We start from the raw sequence: 13,924 nt of genomic DNA, 5'->3' as shown, positions 1-13,924 counted from the left end.
TAAAATAGACCCCACTTGCGGTCCTTAGCTTCCTGCCCAGTAACTCCTAGCCCTGGCCTCCCCGTGGCGTCGAATGGGATACGAGTAACCTAAGTGAAGATCGGGTAACCAACCCCGGTGGGAACTTTGGTCGTATGCTGACAGGGAAGGGGGGTTACCCTTCTTCGGAAGGTGTAAACCTGTCCTGGTGTCCAGGTGGGACCTTAAGCAGTCCTGGCACGATGACCCACCGGCGAGACAGGTGGTTGGCGTAGGCCCTATAAGCCGCCTCTTAAAAAACCCACATAACGAATAATACAGAAGAGAATACGACCCAGAACCATCGGCAACGACCCAGGCGACGAATAAAGGATCACGATTGGAAACTCGGAACATGGAACTGCAGATCGCTCCGCTTCGCAGGATGTGACAGGATAATCTACGACGAGCTACAACCCCGCAACTTCGATATCGTGGCGCTGCAGGAACTTTGCTGGACGGGACAGAAGGTGTGGAAAAGCGGGCATCGAGCGGCTACCTTCTACCAGAGCTGTGGTACAACCAACGAGCTGGGAACCGGCTTCATAGTGCTGGGCAAGATGCGCCAACGTGTGATCGGGTGGAAGCCGATCAACGCAAGGATGTGCAAGTTGAGGATCAAAGGCCGTTTCTTCAACTACAGCATCATCAACGTGCACTGCCCACACGAAGGGAGACCCGACGACGAGAAAGAAGCGTTCTACATGCAGCTGGAGCAGACATACGACGGTTGCTCTCTGCGAGACGTGAAAATTGTCATCGGCGACATGAACGCACAGGTAGGAAGGGAGGCAATGTACAGACCGGTGATCGGGCCTAACAGCCTGCATTCCGTATCAAATGACAACGGCCAACGATGTGTGAACTTCGCAGCCTCCCGTGGAATGGTAATCCGAAGCACCTTCTTCCCTCGCAAAGATATCCACAAAGTCACCTGGAGATCACCGGACCAAGTAACAAAAAATCAAATCGACCACGATCTAATCGACGGTAGATTCTTCTCGGACATCACAAACGTCCGCACTTATCGCAATGCGAATATAGATTCGGACCACCACCTGGTTGCAGTATGCTTGCGCTCAAAACTTTCGACAGTGCATAGCTCTCGTCGAAGCCGAACGCCGCGGCTAAACATCGAGCGGCTACAAGATGGCAGAGTGGCTCAAGAATACGCGCAGCAGTTGGAAGTGGCACTACCAACGGAACAGCAGCTAGGCGCAGTTGCCCTTGAAGATGGCTGGAGAGATATCCGATCCGCCATAGGTAGCACCGCAGCCACTGCACTAGGTACGGTGGGCCCGGACCGAAGAAGCGACTGGTACGACGGCAAATGCGAGCAGTTAGTCGAAGAGAAGAATGCAGCATGGGCGAGAATGCTGCAACATCGCACGAGGGCGAACGAGACGCGATATAAACAGGCACGGAACAGGCAGAACTCGGTTTTCCGGACCAAAAAGCGCCAGCAGGAAGATCGAGATCGCGAAACGATGGAGCAGTTGTACCGCGCTAAAGACACACGGAAATTCTACGAGAAGTTGAACCGCTCGCGCAGGGGCCACGTACCACAGACCGACATGTGCAGAGATACAAACGGGAATCTTCTCACGGACCAATGTGAGGTGATCCAGAGGTGGCGGCAGCACTACGAAGAACACCTGAACGGCGATACAGCAGACGACGAGGATGTCACGGTAACGCACCTGGGAGCACGCGCGGAAGACATTACACTACCGGCTTCGGATCTCCAAGAAAACCAGGAGGAGATTAGCCGGCTCAAAAATAATAAAGCCGCTGGGGTTGACCAAATACCAAGCGAGCTACTAAAACACGGTGGCGAGCCACTGGCTAAAGCGCTGCACTGGGTGATTACCAAGATTTGGGAGAAGGAGACTTTACCGGAGGAGTGGATGGAAAGTGTCGTGTGTCCTATCTACAAAAAGGGCGACAGGCTGGATTGCTGTAATTACCGAGCAATCACCCTGCTGAACGCCGCCTACAAGGTACTCTCCCAAATACTATGCCGTCGACTATCACCAATTGCAAGAGAGCTCATGGGGCAGTACCAGGCGGGTTTCATGAGCGAACAATCTACCACGGACCAGGTGTTCGCTCTTCGTCAAGTACTGCAGAAATGCCGCGAGTACAATGTGCCCACACATCATTTGTTCATCGACTTCAAAGCCGCATACGACACTATCGATCGAGATCAGCTATGGCAGATTATGCACGAGTACGGATTCCCGGACAAACTGACGCGATTAGTGAAGGTGACGATGGATCGGGTGATGTGCGTAGTACGTGTCTCAGGGACGCTCTCGAGTCCCTTCGAATCACGCAGAGGGTTACGGCAAGGTGATGGTCTCTCGTGTCTGTTATTCAACATCGCACTGGAAGGTGTAATAAGAAGAGCAGGGATGGACACGAGTGGTACGATTTTCACAAAGTCCGTTCAGCTACTTGGCTTCGCCGATGACGTTGATATTATTGCACGAAACTTTGAGAAGATGGAGGAAGCCTACATCAGACTGAAAAGAGAAGCCAAGCGCTTCGGACTTGCCATCAACACGTCGAAGACAAAGTGCATGATAGGAAGAGGTTCACGAGAAGAGAATGAGAACCGCCCGCTTCGAGTTTGCATCTGTGGCGACGAAATCGAGGTGGTTGAAGAGTTCGTGTACTTGGGCTCACTGGTGAATGCCGACAATGATACCAGCAGAGAGATTCGTAGACGCATCGTGGCAGGAAATCGTGCTTACTTTGGCCTCCGCAAGACACTTCGGTCGAACAGAGTTCGCCGTCGTACGAAGTTGACCATCTACAAGACGCTGATTAGACCGGTAGTTCTCTACGGGCACGAGACCTGGACCATGCTCGTGGAGGACCAACGCGCACTTGGTGTCTTCGAACGGAAAGTGCTGCGTACCATCTACGGTGGAGTGCAGATGGAAGACGGCACATGGAGACGGCGAATGAACCATGAGTTGCATCAGCTGTTGGGGGAGCCGCCCATCTGTCATACCGCGAAAATCGGACGACTACGGTGGGCCAGGCACGTAGCCAAAATGTCGGACAATAGCCCGGTGAAAACGGTTCTCAATTGCAATCCGACCGGTACAAGAAGACGTGGCGCGCAGCGAGCACGATGGATCGACCAGGTGGAAGACGATTTGCGGACCCTTCGCAGACTGCGTGGCTGGCGACGCGCGGCCATGGACCGAGTGGAATGGAGGAATCTTTTGTATACGGCACAGGCCACTTCGGCCTTAATCTGTTAATAAATAAAAAATGTATCGGTTGAATAGCTCGGACCTTTTAGAAGGCATTCTGACCATGAGAACGGTCGTCCATAATTTCAGAGGAAAATGTCTTCATGCGGCATCTCTCCCTTATAATTGGGAGAGATACCGCACCAAAACTGTGGGTGAGATGTCGCACTCGATGGCGGAGGATACATAGCTAAAATGTATCATTTGCGTCAGGTATAGGTTCTTTATAAGGTATATACAAAAACTAAAGGACCTAACACAGTGACATATAGGATTATGAGTCGATTTATCTATATAGTTAAACGGGCAATGTGTATTTAAGTATTAGTTACTTCGGTTCATTCTTTAATGTTCTGGCACTAATTTTCGTGAACGCTTTGATTTGAGGTGATGTTAATATTGGGATAAAAACGAAAATATCAACAAATTGAGTCTTTGCAAAATGAATCTTCCAAGAACAAACCTTAGTTATATAAATTCATTGTTGGGAGAAACAGCCAAAGCTGCTTTTAAGGAACCCCTACCAACACATACATTTATATCGCTCGTACAAACATAAAGATAAATAGTACCCTTAATAAAGTTACTCCAACTTAACCGTTACACAAGGTTGCGAAAGAAAAATATTTTTAAAATTTTGTTACAAGAATGTTTCAAGAAATGGTAGAACCCCCTTAAGAAAAGTGAAGATGCTAGCCTATAAATATACCTATAAATACCTATAAATCAGCTAGCACATCCTTCATGAAACTCACCTGAAGACACCTAATCACAAAAACATCAAAGATTGCTAAAACATACGTCTCCCAACCTTTGAACGGAACGGATCGTTATATTTCACAGTGGTGTTCGGTGTGTAAATTTCAGTGATTGAAGGTCATCCTTTGTTCGTTCGTTAGTTGCCATTCTGCTGGTGCCGGCAGTAAATCCAGTACATTGTTTTCGCTGGTGCGGAACAATCGATGTTGTTTGCAGATAAGTTTTGCTTTATTTTTTTTCCTCGTTTGCTTTCTTTCCTTTTCCCTACTTTTACTCTACCTTGTAATCAAATAATAAGACACATTCCCGTTTATATAACGCTCTGCCCTCGTGATTAAATGGCCGAGGGCGAAATACCATCTGATGTAATCATGGAAGTCCCTGATCCCCCTAATACTCGCATTGCTCCCCGTATAAAGCAGTACCCAGAAGGTTCCTCTGGGCCATGGGTGGTATATTTTCGGACCGGAGAGAAACCGGTTAATATATTAAAACTTTCTCGAGATCTGACTGCTAATTACCCGGCCGTAACTCAGATAACACGTGTTCGGGCAAACAAGATACGTGTTCTAGTGAATGATCTCGGGCAGGCAAACGCGATTGCTTGCTGTGAGCGCTTTACGCGGGAATTTAAAGCGTACGTGCCTTGTGTGGCCTGTGAAATCGATGGGGTAGTGTCCGAATCGGGCCTGAAATGCGAAGAACTGTTGGAGCACGGGGTTGGCTGCTTTAAGGACCTCTCTCTTGAACAGATTAAGATCTTAGAATGCAAACAATTGTATACCGCAAACACCGAGGGAGGTAAGACTACCTACTCTCTATCAGGCTCGCTTCGGGTGACATTCGCCGGGTCCTCTCTTCCCAACTACATCCTCCTTGACAGGGTTCGCCTACCAGTTCGCCTGTTTGTACCGCGGGTCATGAGCTGCAGCAATTGCAAGCAGTTGGGCCACACAGCCACATATTGTGGAAATAAGAAACGATGCGGCAAATGCGAAGGAGAGCATGAGGATGACTCTTGCGACAAAGAAACTGAAAAGTGTATTTGCTGCGGGGGCCCTTCACATACTCTTAAATCATGTCCTGCGTACAAGCAGCGCGGGGATAAAATTAAGCGCTCCCTTAAGGAACGCTCAAGGCGTTCTTATGCAGAAATGCTAAAGAATGCTTCGCCATCTGTCCTGTCCGAAAATCCCTATGCTGGTTTGGCTAACGTTGAGCAAGAATCTGACGACCGACGAGAGGGAACATCTTTGGTTAACCCAGGGGAATCCAGGAAGAGGAGAAATCCAGCCTCCCCTACATTGCCTCGTAAGGGTGCCAAGGTGTCGTCCACTCAGAGTGCGCCATCTACAACCAATAAATCCAACGGAAGTGATGCACAAAAGCCGAAGCAATTTGCTCCAGGACTTGGAAATATTAATTCTAACAAGGAGTACCCACCACTTCCAGGTACATCCAAAACCCCAAGTGTCCTCTTTTTTCAAACAGATACTCAGTCCAATAGCGGACTAATGAAATTTTCTGACATAGTGGACTTAATTTTCAAAGCTTTCAATGTTACTGATCCTCTTAAAAGCCTTCTGATACGTTTTCTCCCTATAGTGCAAACATTTTTGAAGCAGTTGACTACTAAATGGCCCCTCCTTGCAGCGATCGTATCCTTCGATGGCTAAGTCATCGAACGAGGTCACCGATTCGATCACTGTTCTACAGTGGAACAGCAGAAGTATCCTCCCGAAAATCGATTCCTTTAAATTTTTACTAAATAGTTTAAAATGTGATGCTTTCGCATTATGTGAAACTTGGTTAACTTCCAATATAAATCTCAACTTCCACGACTTTAATATGATTCGTCTGGATCGAGAAGACCCCTATGGAGGAGTACTTTTGGGGATCAAAAAGTGCTATTCTTTCAACCGAATTAACCTCCCTTCGACACCAGGCATTGAAATTGTCGCTTGTCAAGTTTTAATCAAAGGTAAAGACCTTTGCATTGCTTCCATCTACATTCCTCCTAGAGCCTCGGTAGGGCACCGAACGCTTTGTAATATCACGGAATCCTTACCGGCACCGCGGCTAGTTCTGGGAGACTTTAACTCGCACGGTACGGTATGGGGCTGTCTTCATGATGATAATAGATCAACATTAATCCAAGATCTTTGCGATAATTTCAACATGACCATCTTAAACACGGGAGAAATGACGCGGATTCCTACACCACCAGCACGCGCAAGCGCGTTGGATTTATCGCTTTGCTCGACATCGCTACAGTTAGATTGCATGTGGAAGGTGATCTCTGATCCCCACGGTAGCGATCATTTGCCTATCGTGATTTCAATTGCTAACGGTTCAAGGCCATCGGAAACAATCAATGTCTCATATGACCTCACACGGAACATTGATTGGAAGAGTTACGCGACCGCGATATCCGTTAAAATCGAATCCACTCAAGAACTTCCTCCGGAGGAAGAGTACAGGTTTTTGGCTGGCTTGATTCTCGACAGTGCGAATCAAGCTCAGACTAAACCAGTACCCAGCGCGAATACCCATGGACGGTCTCCCACCCTGTGGTGGGATAAAGAGTGCTCAGAGCTGTACGCGGAAAAGTCCACTGCATATAAGGCCTTCCGGGAAAACGGATTACCCGCTAGCTATCAACAGTACGCGTCGTTAGATAGGCGAATGAAGAGTCTAATGAAAGCCAAAAAACGCAGTTATTGGCGCCGGTTCGTCGACGGGTTAACGAGAGAAACAGCGATGAGCACTCTTTGGGGTACGGCTCGACGTATGCGTAACCGTAATAGTACCAACGAGAACGTGGAATATTCAAACCGTTGGATATTCGCTTTCGCCAAGAAGATCTGTCCGGACTCTGTCCCGGTACAGAAAACGTGCCGCGCCGCGTCTCCTCACGATACCGCGAACGAAACACCGTTTTCGATGGTGGAGTTCTCACTTGCTCTCTTATCGTGCAACAATAACGCCCCAGGGTTAGACAGAATCAAATTCAACTTGCTGAAGAATCTGCCTGACACTGCAAAAAGGCGCCTGTTGAATTTATTTAACAAGTTTCTTGAGGGTAACATTGTCCCTTATGAATGGAGGCAAGTGAAGGTCATCGCCATCCAAAAACCAGGAAAACCAGCCTCCGACCACAACTCGTATCGGCCGATTGCAATGCTGTCCTGTATTCGGAACTTATTCGAGAAAATGATCTTGTTTCGCCTCGACAATTGGGTTGAAGCAAATGGCTTACTGTCAGATACACAATTTGGCTTCCGCAAAGGCAAAGGGACGAACGATTGCCTTGCGTTGCTTTCTACAGAAATCCAAATAGCCTATGCTAACAAAGAGCAGATGGCATCAGTCTTCTTGGATATTAAGGGGGCTTTTGACTCAGTTTCTATCAACATTCTGTCAGAGAAGCTGCACCAGCATGGTCTTTCGCCGATTTTAAATAACTTTTTGCTAAACCTGTTGTCTGAAAAGCACATGCACTTTTCGCATGGCGATTTAACAACATCGCGATTTAGCTACATGGGTCTTCCCCAGGGCTCATGTCTAAGTCCCCTGCTCTACAATTTCTACGTGAATGACATTGACGATTGTCTTGCCAATTCATGCACGCTAAGGCAACTTGCAGACGACGGCGTGGTCTCTGTTACAGGGCCCAAAGCTGCCGACTTGCAAGGACCATTACAAAATACCTTGGACAATTTGTCTGCTTGGGCTCTTCAGCTGGGTATTGAGTTCTCCACGGAGAAAACTGAGTTGGTTGTTTTTTCTAGGAAGCGTGAGCCGGCGCAACTCCAGCTTTTATTAATGGGTGCAACGATCAACCAGGTTTTCACATTTAAATATCTCGGGGTCTGGTTCGACTCTAAAGGTACCTGGGGATGTCACATTAGGTATCTGAAACAGAAATGCCAACAAAGGATCAATTTTCTCCGAACAATAACTGGAACATGGTGGGGTGCTCACCCAGGAGACCTGATCAGGTTGTACCAAACAACGATATTGTCGGTGATGGAGTACGGGTGTTTCTGTTTCCGCTCCGCTGCGAACATACACTTCATAAAACTGGAGAGAATCCAGTATCGTTGCTTGCGCATTGCCTTGGGTTGCATGCACTCGACCCATACGATGAGTCTCGAAGTGCTGGCGGGCGTTCTTCCGCTAAAAAATCGATTTTGGGAACTCTCATATCGATTGCTCATCCGATGCGACATTCTGAACCCGTTGGTAATTCAAAATTTCGAGAGGCTCGTCAAGCTTAATTCTCAAACCCGTTTTATGTCCTTGTACTCCGACTACATGGCACAGAGCATCAATCCTTCTTCGTACAATCCCAACCGTGTCCGTTTCCTAGATACTTCTGATTCTACTGTATTCTTCGACACATCCATGAAGGAAGAGATTCGTGGAATCCCGGACCATATACGTCCGCAGGTGATCCCCAATATATTTTATAATAAATTCCGAGAAGTCGACTGCGACAAAATGTTTTACACTGACGGATCAAATCTCGATGGGTCCACTGGCTTCGGTATCTTCAACAATACTATCACCGCTTCATTCAAGCTCAATGATCCCGCTTCAGTTTACGTCGCAGAGTTAGCTGCAATTCAGTACACCCTTGGGATCATCGACACTCTGCCCACAGATCACTACTTCAACGTTTCGGACAGCCTCAGCTCTATCGAGGCTCTTCGTGCGGTGAAGCCTAAAAAGCAACTCCCGTATTTTCTGGGGATGATACAGGAGTCCTTGTGTACGTTATCTGAAAAATCTTATCAGATTACCTTTGTTTGGGTCCCCTCTCATTGTTCTATCCCGGGCAATGAAAAGGCCGACTCATTAGCAAAGGTGGGCGCATTAAATGGTGACATATACGAAAGACCAATCTGCTTCAACGAATTTTTTAGTATTTGTCGTCAGAGGACGCTCAACAGTTGGCAAACCTCGTGGAGCAACGGGGAACTTGGACGATGGCTACATTCGATTATCCCAAAGGTATCAACGAAGCCTTGGTTCGAGGGGATGGATGTGGGTCGGGATTTTATTCGTGTAATGTCCCGACTTATGTCCAATAACTACACCATGGATGCGCATTTGCGGCGTATTGGGCTTGCGGAGAGTAGTCTGTGCGCTTGTGACGAGGGCTATCACGACATCGAACACGTTGTCTGGGTGTGCGCCGGGTATTGTGACGCCAGGTCTCAGTTAAAGGAATCCCTTCGGGCCCGAGGTAGACCACCCAATGTACCAGTCCGAGATATGCTGGCAACTCGTGATTTCCCCTATATGTCCCTTATTTATACCTTCATAAAAACGATAAATATCCCAATTTAGCACCTCTCTTTTATTTCTCGTTTTTAGAGTTTCCTCCTGCCTTGTGGAACCAATCAGCTCCAGAGTGCCACTATGTAACCGCCGTCGCCCTTACCACTGCATAGAAGGAAACGAGAGCGACTCGAGGTCCGATGACTTTTGAAGGATTCTCCGCGGGTCCGAAGAATACCATCCGCCAATCCGGTACTCGACGACTTACTAGACTGAGGCGCAAATTTGTTTCGCTGATCCCCCTCCCCCTCCCGTTCGAGCGAAAGTTGCAAGTTTTGCTCTTCTTTCCCTGTCTCTCCCCTGTCCTTGATACAACTGCTGCTACACTGATGCGGAAATAAGCCACCCTCTGAATATCTTGACCAAGCATAAGTTTTACTTAAAAAATTCAAATTAGTATTCTGTATTCCTAGTTTTAAGATAGCTATAATTTTTACTCTTTATTGAAACTCTTGTCCTCCATCTTGTAAATAGAATTGAATCCCTAGTTTTAAGATTTCTGTGAAGTTTCTCATAAATATTTGTTCCCCCTTTTGTGTACTTAACTATATTGTTAGTTTTAAGATAACCGTAAAATATTTCGTAAAATACTATTACTCCCCCTCTTGTATATCAAAGTGAATCCCTTGTTTTAAATTTTTTCATAAAAAAAATCTTTTGGCCCTCTCTTGTATATTGAATCTTATTTCTAGTCTTAAGATAGCTGTAAACTTTTTTTTTCCTTTGTAAAAAAAATATTTCTACATTGTAACCTCCTAGTTTTAAGATATCCAAAATGTAAAAACATAAGTATTTGGCACCGCCAAGCTAACGCATTTGTGCCTATCAAATAAACAAAATGAATTAAAAAAAAAAAAGATTGCTAAAATTACTTTTGTTCACCACTTTTCAGTTTGTGACACCGGGGCGGCGTCTCTCCCGCAATCACCTTTGGGGCCTTACACAAATGACGTAGCTTTTTTGGCGATTTTTGACCCCTTCCTCCCCCCTCGTAGCATTTGGACACAAAATTCTAACCTCCCCCTCGTAAATAACGTAGCATTTACCTACCCCCTCCCCCTAGTCCCATGCAAAGCGTCCGGGGATGAAAATAAGTTACACATGTTTTTCAATTATTTTAAATGCATGTCTTTCCAAAATGTTTGACGACTTTTGTCAACATTTTCATTATAACAGCAAATTGCGTGCAAAATAAGCCCGTTTCATGACAAATATAGTGTTGATAGTTTTGTTTTGAATTTTATATGTCAAGGGGTGCATGAAGAGAAGTTCTCTCAGTTCACAATCCTGCAGCTGCCAATGATTCTAAAAAGCATACGTTCATCTAAATTACTAAATTTTGTTTGGTTGAATCCGAAGTGAAAATTTAACTCAGCTTCCAAACTAAGTCTACTACTTAGCAACATTAGCTATCTAATGTAGCAAGGTAAATCCACATACAAAATCTTTTCGTATTTTTGCGAACTTGTAATTCCACAAATCGTAATTTACCTCATGAAAAACTGCATCAAAAGTAACTTGCTTGAATTTAAATTTATATCTCTTGGGAATGCAGTATCATTAAATTGTTGTCTGTAAACAATGGGTTTTAAACTTAATGCTACGTCGCACAACTTTTGACCCTATCCTCCCCCTCGTCACACTTCGTCACAAATTTGGTATACCCTCCCTACCCCCCAAAATGCTACGTCATTTATGCATGGCCCCTTTTTTAAATGTTCATGGAAATTTGATGATTTTTTTCATGACAAAAATCATTTCACAGTATATTAGAAGCTTGTCGTAATTGATAAAAATGATTTCATCAAATATTGAATGGTTTACTTTGATACAGGACTTATGTGTGTGCATTAGAGTGACAGGAAAAAAATGACCCCTATCGGCCCATGTCTGAGTCGATTCCTAGTCCCACCAGGAGTACTTGCTCCAAATTTAAAGCAAATCGGATAAGTCTAGCTACCGGACCAACGTGCCTGAAGTTTGTATGGGATTTTTCGACAATTTACATGTAGAAAACCCACTAACTCGCATTTTCGCCGCTAGGTGGCACTATATGCATCGTATTATCACTGTAAGTGAAAATAAGAAAGAAAATTTAATTGCCTACAAATTTGTTGAAGACTGCTAGTCAATCCGGCTTTGGTAAAAGAAGTTATTAAACTTTTAACGAAGTGATGTCTGAGTCAGTTTTGCAAGGGGCCTAGCAGTGCATGATTGTTGATCAGCACTTGATTCGCACGAACTAAACATTTTTGTGAAATAATGGTTAGGTTTAGGTCAATAGTATGTTCGGAAGATTTATAGTAAGTAATACAAGTCATGTTTTGGTTAGAAAATTTTAGTTCTGCATTTTACCGCATACAGGGCGCCAACACTAACTTTTCAATGAAAAGAGATAGAGATTAGGTATCTTCTACAAAGTTGTAGAGCAAGAATTTTTAAAAAATTCTTCCGATCATCTCGATATTCTATCTCACTCCTATGCAAAGTTAGTGTTAGTGGCGCCCTCTATGCGGTTACAGGTGGAACTAAAATTTTCTAACCAAAACGTAACTCGTATTATGTACTACAATTCTTGTGAACATACCATTCAGCTAAATCTAACCATTATCTCACAAAAATGTATAGTTGGTGGTAATCTAGTACCGATCCACAACCATGCACTGCTAGGCCCCATGCAAAACTGACTCAGACATCACATCGTTAAAAGTTCAACAACTTCTTTTACCAAAGCCGGATTGACTAGCAGTCTTCGACAAAGTTATAGGCAATTAAATTATCTTCCTTATTTTTACTTACAGTGATAATACGATGCATATAGTGCCACCTAGCGGTGAAAATGCGTGTTAGTGGGTTTTCTCCATGTAAATTGTCGAAAAATCCCATACAAACTTCAGGCACGTTGGTCCGGTAGCTAGACTTGTCCGATTTGCTTCAAATTTGGAGCAAGTACTCCTGGTTGGACTAGGAATCGACTCAGGAGTGGGCCGATTGAGTTTTCAAAAATTCATTATTTTTCTGGGCACTCTAGTGTGCATACATAGTTTGTACACTTGACAGGCTGAAAATGAGCCTGATGCGACTCGTGGTGAATAGAAAGAATATTTATTTAAAAATGCATAATATTCATTCAGTTATATATCGTACAATAATATTCATTATCCACTAATTATCTAGTAGGCAAATATTTTCGAATGCCGGTAAAGCATATATAACAACAATTTGTCATAGCTTACATTGCGTCAGGGCCTACTTTGATGTGTTTGATTCGTTACTGTACGTTCGAAGCATAATAATCTGCATGGATGAGTGGGCGGTTTGTTCGTTTGACGTCTTCAGCTGCGTCACTGAATATTGAAAAAGAATGCGGCTGAATATGATCAATTTTCTTTCAATCAAATTGAATATTTGTAACTCCAGTTGACACATAGAAGGTATGTGTGCGCGTGATAACATTAGCATTTCTTCTTCATATGGATTTCAAGTGGTTTAAAGCAAATAGAATTAACGTTTGGATTTTTATCAGTGTTGGTTTTTCGTACTTACTAATGCACATGGTCCAAACCCTGAATATACTTTAACTTTTTTTTTGTTTTAGGACGATGTATAGCGGTACTGAAAAGTATTTTCGGCAACTCAGCTGTCCCTCAACCGAAAGAAACAGTTGTTACACGGTGGCGGGCAGATCCCTGGGCCCGTGGTTCATATAGCTTCGTTTCGGTTGGATCATCAGGTAGTGATCACGATCTATTAGCCGCACCAGTGACACCCCGATGTAGTATCGAAACAAACACAGCAGGCATCAATGGGTCTTCCCATTGTGGTAATGGGAACAACGATGAGGACGACAGTAAAGCAGACATTCCACGGTTGTTTTTTGCCGGTGAACATACGATACGCAATTACCCTGCCACAGTACATGGGGCTTTACTAAGTGGCCTGAGAGAAGCTGGTCGGATAGCAGACTACTATTTGGGTTTCCCGAACACGTACCCAGACGCACCGAAAGAGGAACCGAAGAAATAATGCATATAGTGTTAACAGTTCAGCTTAAGAGACATTCAAAATTATTGCCGACGATCAAAAAACATTTTGCACATTAGTTTTTTCTTTGGATTCAATCAACCGATGGCACACGTCAACGAGCTTTACCGTAAATTAATTGGAGAAACAATAAATTTAAATTCATTGAAATTACAAGTTAATTTATTTATTTCATGCGATATTTATAAAATAGATTGCACATATCGTCACTGTTGATAAGCGCCATTTCGAACATTTCGAAAAACAAATTTTGGGGTCAAATTTCAGCAAATCAAAATTTGGTGTTGTAAGAGCGAAAAAAGCGATCACCGCAGTCATTTAGGTGACTATAGTCACCCGAGGTGACAGTAGTCACCTGTCAGAGCGATTCCAAGAATCATTTTGAGTGACGACAGTCACCGTAAAGGCTAGTTTACAATTCAGAAAACGAGTCACGGGATTTGGGTCACTGTGTATTTTAAATGGAGCTCGACATTTCAAATCCCGTAACG

General features: G+C 44.6%; 1 protein-coding gene across 3 annotated transcripts in view; it reads left to right on the top strand.

Annotated features, from left to right (window-relative positions):
* The window catches only part of LOC131693408 (possible lysine-specific histone demethylase 1-like), a 303,638-nt gene extending 289,917 nt beyond the window's left edge, over positions 1-13,721 (top strand). For 2 of the 3 annotated variants that reach the window (XR_009306243.1, XR_009306242.1), the window contains one exon: positions 12,988-13,721. Coding sequence is in view for 1 of the 3 variants with exons in the window: in XM_058981185.1 (XP_058837168.1) it covers positions 12,988-13,415 (428 nt within the window). In the remaining 2 variants the exon portion in view is untranslated. The remainder of the gene's footprint in view (positions 1-12,987) is intronic. The other variant, XM_058981185.1, reaches the window with a different exon arrangement.
* Positions 13,722-13,924: the final 203 nt, after the last annotated feature.

The sequence above is a fragment of the Topomyia yanbarensis genome, chromosome 3 (assembly GCF_030247195.1).
Source record: "Topomyia yanbarensis strain Yona2022 chromosome 3, ASM3024719v1, whole genome shotgun sequence".
NCBI lineage: Eukaryota > Metazoa > Arthropoda > Insecta > Diptera > Culicidae > Topomyia > Topomyia yanbarensis.
The sequence above is the reverse complement of the archived record's forward strand: the minus strand, read 5'-3'. Positions and strand labels throughout refer to the sequence as shown.